General features: G+C 35.9%; 1 protein-coding gene across 1 annotated transcript in view; it reads right to left on the minus strand.

Annotated features, from left to right (window-relative positions):
* Nucleotides 1-5,793, minus strand: part of LOC144453032 (uncharacterized) — an 8,448-nt gene extending 2,655 nt beyond the window's left edge. The window contains exons 1-4 of the mRNA XM_078144298.1: nt 5,630-5,793; nt 3,228-3,364; nt 1,939-2,035; nt 1,010-1,099 (exon numbers count right to left, since the gene is read on the minus strand). Of these exons, the coding sequence (XP_078000424.1) occupies nt 1,010-1,099; nt 1,939-2,035; nt 3,228-3,364; nt 5,630-5,705 (400 nt within the window). The 5' untranslated portion in view covers nt 5,706-5,793. The remainder of the gene's footprint in view (nt 1-1,009; nt 1,100-1,938; nt 2,036-3,227; nt 3,365-5,629) is intronic.
* Between the last annotated feature and the right edge of the window lie 1,114 nt (nt 5,794-6,907).

Genomic DNA, 6,907 nt, shown 5'->3' on the forward strand with positions numbered 1-6,907 from the left:
CAATTGATATAACAGAGAATAGCTTTGCCTCATTTGATTTACTCCTTAGAAATGATCTTACAGCTGTTTACTTGTGTTATGTAAGAGCCCATCATCACATTTGTAAATATTGGTACTCTTTGATAACAAGTCCACTTGCTTGGCTAATGGCTTGTTCCTGTCATGTTTTTTTGTTCTGTGAGCGCCTGATACCTTTTATGAGATGTTAATCCGATTGAGTCTGTTTAGCATCATTCTAATTGTGGCAACTGTCAATTTTTTTTGCTCTTGAAAAAGTTGGGTACTTATTTATCTGACTGTTGTCTGTGAGTTTAACTGCAACACTGTTTCACTAAAAGTGATAATCAAGCAAGGTTACCAAATATATCGCTACAAATGCTACACACACTTTAATACATCAAATTTTAAAGCAGCTTTTCTGTTCGATACAATCCCGCAGAAACTAACAAAAACTGCATATGCCACATTTCAATAGCAAGACTTTTTGCTACATTTTAAACCATTTAAATGTATTGCAACTCCATGCAGATATTCGGGCGCCAATGTTTTTCTTAGTATCCAACACCCGATGAAGGGCGTGTAAAATGTCCTTTGGGTGTGTTCATTTGATGTCTGTATGGTGGCATGTGCAGTTCATTTCACTGAGACAAAATATAGCAAGAAACTACTCATGCCATCTTGCTGTCTTAGTGTATTATGTCCAGTTCAGTTCAGTTCAGTTCAGTTCAGTTCAGGGATAAGGTACCAAAGATGGATAATAGAAATCCCTTTAGTTCAAGAATAATACTAAGGCAGAGCGTCGTACAGATTTTTGAAAACGTTGACTGATGTTGCATTCACCACATATGATGGTAGACTGTTCCATTTGTCTATGATCCTGGGAGTGAAAAATTACATCCTGCCACCTAATTGAAATTATAAAGTCACATCGGTTTGGTAGTAAGATTTTCGAAACGATACTCTTTCTGATTCAGTTGTAGTAGTAATGTTGTGTTACTGTGTTCCCTACCTTGGTCGGTGTCACCACCACCTTCACTGCCATCAGCCAGTTCATCGTTACATAAATCAGTTGAACAACAAGATTGACAGGTCGTATTACCTGGGAATAACAATGTCATTAATATTTCAATATTAGTATTAACAAGACATTCTTTTCATAGAAATTTTAAAGCTGTCATATTTGAGGACTTTGGGATAGATGTACTCATGTATTCCAAAAATCTATTCTTGTTTTTTCCCACTCTGAGTGATAACTTATTGATCACAGTAGCACAATAGCTGTAACGTTGTATAGTTTACCAGGAGATGGTAGTTTTGTTTAAAAAACAACACAACAAACACAGTATACTCATACATACATACATACATACATACATACATACATACATACATACATACATACATATACATACATACATACATACATACATACATACATACATACATACATACATACATACATACATACATACATACATACATACACACATGCTCACATACATACATACATACATACATACATACATACATACATACATACATACATACATACATACATACACACATACATACATACATACATACATACATACATACATAAATAAATACACACATACATACATACATACATACATACATACATACATACATACATACATACATACATACATACATACATACACATACATACATACATACATACATACATACATACATACACATACATACACACACACATGCTCACATACATACATACATACATACATACATACATACATACATACATACATACATACATACATACATACATACATACATACATACATGCATACATGCATACACACACACACACACACACACACACACACACACACATAAACACACACACACACATAACGAGAACGTAACATTTGCATTTCACGTAGTATATCAACTCACCCTCTAGTGGAAAGCATCCGTCAACACAAAAGCTAGCATCAAAACAACTTCTAGTGAAGCCAACTATCTCTCCGGCTGGATTGGTTGTTTTGGTGGTCTGATACAAAGAATAAAAAAATTGACTTCACTTAATGTGTGCAATAATTAATACACAGTCCAATATGACATATTTAGCAGAATTCATGTACGGCGGGTGGAGAAGTTAAAATAATATTCGCTACCCTCGCCAAACAATACCAAAGAGAACTCAAGAATTGTTGTAGCCCCATCACCACCACCACTAAATGTTACACGAGGATTTTTAGATGTATACTTGTGAGGTACTTTATCCAACCCTACTGTACATGCTTGGGATCTTGTTGTACAGTTCTATATGGTACACTGATACAATAAAAGACTTGGTGATCATAACCTACAGAATCCATTTAACATGTTTCTTTACAAATATAATTGTACTCTAACCTATACTCAAGAGAGATGTATGAACATTAGGTGAAAAATCAACATTCCTGATTCTTAAGTACTCATTAGAGGAAATGCCATGAACATTCATTGTTCACCTATTGGATATGCTTTCCTGTTGACTCCCATGGAACTGGCCCACAGCATAAAATCCTCAAGTGAGGCAAAAGTTCAAGTTAGTGTTTCTCTAAATTTAGGTAATGTAAAATCATTAAATGGCTCTCCAGAACCCATGGTTTATGAAAATGCCTTGTCGCCCCCCCCCCCCCCCCCCACCTTTCAACTACTTTGACATCAATACATACATTCTATGACTGACATTATGATAGGGAACTTGCAAACCCGCCATGTTGAATGTTGCATCATGGGAAATGTGATAATAAATACTAATCAAATAGTATTGTAAACAATAATATTACATTGTTTTAATCACAGATAATCGATTCATAGTCACCCTGACCATTGTGGGAGGTTTATTCTATCAGTAACTCCAGATTAGGTATTATGATAACCACAGATAATCCCATAGTCCTTTGCATCTGAGCATGCTCAGTCTGGATTGCAAGTTCCCTATTGTCTTCTGGCACCATTCAAATAGTTGATGGTATAGTATGCATTTCTAGATGTTATTTTACTTATACTACATTATGTCATCGTACAAGGTCAAGTTCAGTCATTGATGGTAAAATACAATAAATGAGAACACTCCTTTTGAATATACTAAAAGTAGACATTTGAGAAAACATATAAACTTAACTTGTGTCAATCTAAATAAGGTCACATGACAAAACTTTTGTTTTAGAAGAAAAATGTTTTTGTTTAACTACCTGACATCTGGCGTCGGGGAACTGCGGAATTGCTGAGCAATCCAGTCTAAGGGTAGAGGCAAGGCTATCACCACAAGACACGCTGTCACAATTATGGCATATCAAAGATTCAACTGACACAGCTAACAGCATCAAACCTAGTTAAATATCAAGAATAAATAGCAGGTCATGTTTTAATAATACAATATATTGCACCACAATATTTATACAAATTGAGGTAACTTTGGGTCAATAGCAATTACCATGTGATACGATCTAAGCCAATCACTAAAGGCGATATGAACACAATGTGTTATAATAGAATATATCTTTCGAAAAGTTTCATTGGTCAGATTCACATAATTGCATATATTTGTATATATTTTTGAAGGTTTATTCACTTGCTTACCAAGCCCAGATTTTATCTTTTCAATATGCATTTGACTGTTGTTACAGGTGTGGTCTTGCTGCTAGGAAGAGGCAGACAGACAGACAGACAGAGACAGACAGACAGACAGACAGACAGACAGACAGACAGACAGACAGACAGACAGACAGACAGACAGACAGACAGACAGACAGACAGACACAGACTGACAGACAGACAGACAGACAGACAGACAGACAGACAGACAGACAGACAGATGCTTTATCATGCTTATAACACTATTGAATCTTAGTTCAATTGTGCTATATACTAGGACATTAAGTACAATAAGTTGCATTAACTTTGGTTTTATTTCCTCCCACTTATCAATACAGAGTTGCCATCTGAACTTTGGGGGAAGTGACACATGAGACTTGCTATCTTCTGTTACACTGACCATGATTGTTAACAGGCCATACATTTACAACAGAAATATAACAAAAGAAGCTGTTTACAGTATATGTAATGGGAAGTTGGCAAGTAATTCTCACTGAGTCACTTCCACCAAAGTCCTGCTGTGAAAAGTAAATGAAACCTATGTAACACAGTTTATCTCATTTACCATACATGTTTCAAACAAAGTTATCCGACAAGTTAATTGTAGAGTTGCGAGTCATACATTTTATGCAACTATTTTTTTAATCTCCTGGGTTTTATGTGAAATTGGAAATATAACAGAAGTGCCCGATCGGCCATTTTAGTATTTGCACGACAAATTGATTATTGGAAAATCAGACTATTGGAAACTCAGTGGTGTCTACGAAATTGGGTAGTTGCTATAGAAACAGTGGTGATTAATATGGTAATTTCCATGGGAACCATGTAACATAAATAGTGAAAGCTTTATTTCCATGTGTGTGAAATAAAAATACTCTTGGCTGATGAACACAAAAAGTTAACAATTGCAGCAATGCATTGTGGGTAATATGCTACCATTTCCGTGTCATTTTTTGTGATGTTTTTTATCCATTTACATAATATGACATTTTAATCTTCCATCTGATTACCAAAAAACACCAATTATGCAAATGACTTATTACAAAAATGTTATTATATGTCAACAAGCATTATGGAAACGTGCGTTTTGTCATCATCAATGTATATACCAAAATAAGTGAAATTTGAAGCTTGCATCCCTAATGTAATGGCTAATTATATATATTAATTATACAAACTATTCACTAGTTTGAATCCCCTAACAGAGTAAACTCATACAGCATGTTTGACGAATTCGTCCCTGTGAAAAAAATATTTTAACTTCCAACATAAACATGGTCATAATTGGTTCTTATGGTCTTAATTGGGTCACTGAGAACTGAATGTGTGTTTTTCACCAAAGAAGATGAAAACAAAACCAGCCACAGATAATAACTTGCAATCAACGTCAAAGTAAAAGTGAAACCAGAGACAGACAGTACAGTACAATTTTAACACATTTTTTTTCTTCAAAATTTGACATTGAGTTTAAGGGCGTGACATCTCAATTGAGTTTAGAATATTTAATACAGGGGGCCACGTAAGGAGTGGCAGGCATATCTAAACTGACATTTAAATAATATATGTCACTGCCAATTCCACGGCAACAGTAAATTTCAGTTCTGCTGTACATTATCACATGCACAGAATGTTATGAAAGTACACAGAGAATAAAGCGTATCTAATTAGACGCTAGCAAATGTTAGTGATTACGCATCATTCCTCACTATCGCGATTTCGAGTACGTAAGCGCTATGCCTTCCATTCCATGCATCCATGCATGCAGCGGCTTTGTAATGTGAGATGAAGCCATTCTAACTAATGCGTTGTCGATTTAATGAATTTATAAACCTTGTTGCTTAAATGAATTGTATAACAAAGACATGACCCCGTTTTTCATCAATTTACAGTAAATTATAACGCGTAATAAAGTACGAGACAGTGGAGTATTTCAAAGCACATGTAGATGCATTTTATAAATACTGTACAGTACAGTAGCAACGTATATTGTAATACTTACCAAACAGAAAAATATGGATTGTGTTTACACTTGACATTTTCCTTTCACATTCGCTGTACTCGCAAAATGTTACCATGTATTTGACGCAGAGACTGGAACTGCAGGCTGCCGAAGTATCAGTGTAACTGTGAGGATGATGGGCGTTGGGAATGACTCAATGATCTATTAGTCATGCGTGACCCCGTGTATGACCTCAAGGTAAGCCCAACTAAGTTGGATAAAATAGATGTAAAATACTTTATGTTTGCAAAAGGTTTTATCGGTTTGGTTTACAAAACAACTGCGTATATTGTTAATGCTACACAAATAAAGTATAGTTTAGCAAACATGCAGTCAGTGAGAACCTTGTGATGGCTTCGCGGCCTCTACATATCAGTATAATCGTTTCAATATCACATTACAAGTCTATTATAGGGCCCGTCCTTTACCATGCAGAGGGGGAGGGGTGAGGGGGGGGTTAGCATTAAACCAATATTATATAGTAGAGGACAAAGACAGAAGGCAATTTTGTAAGTAAAGGGATGATGTCCTCTAGATTAATCTCCTAAAGATAACATCCCGGGGAAAGCTGTTTTATCTTAGTTGTGACACAGTGACTACCCTTGTCAGTGGCCCCAAAAATATAGGCCCTACCGAAACATGTGTGGGAATTTGTGACCTGTCCCCCAATCCCTCCCCCACCTCGTAATTGATGTCCAGTCCCTAATATCATATTTCACATCTTATGTGAACGTCCTTTGTTTATACATTGGATGGCCGAATTCCTCCTTGGAGAAAGAGGTCACTCGATGTTTTAAAAACAAAACAGAACATGAAGGCCAAGTACATGAAATTAGATGTGTGAAATATAGCAACGGAAAACACCACGACCTTCTCCTTGATTACATTTTAATGAGATTGCTCCCAGATGAGGCATCGTTCAAATTGAACCAAACACGACAGATAAAAAGATAACTGTTTTTGCTAAGCTCGGTCTGTCTTGCATCATTGCTGCCCTATCGAAGTGAATTCTTTGACTTGTACTGCTTTTCACACGTGCCTTGTTTTTTTCAATTTCATTTTATTTTCACATATTCGTTTCACTCATTTCTATTAGATAACAATTCTAACTGTAGAACTATTCTAAACACTAATGAGTGAATCAATTGTGAACTTGCAATCCAAACTGAGCATGCTCAGACGCAAAGGACTATGGGATTTTATGTGGTTATCGTAATGCCTAATCAGGAGCTACCGATAAAATAAACCATGACCTCCCACAATGGTCAGGGCGACTTT

This window comes from Glandiceps talaboti, chromosome 23 (genome assembly GCF_964340395.1).
Source record: "Glandiceps talaboti chromosome 23, keGlaTala1.1, whole genome shotgun sequence".
NCBI lineage: Eukaryota > Metazoa > Hemichordata > Enteropneusta > Spengelidae > Glandiceps > Glandiceps talaboti.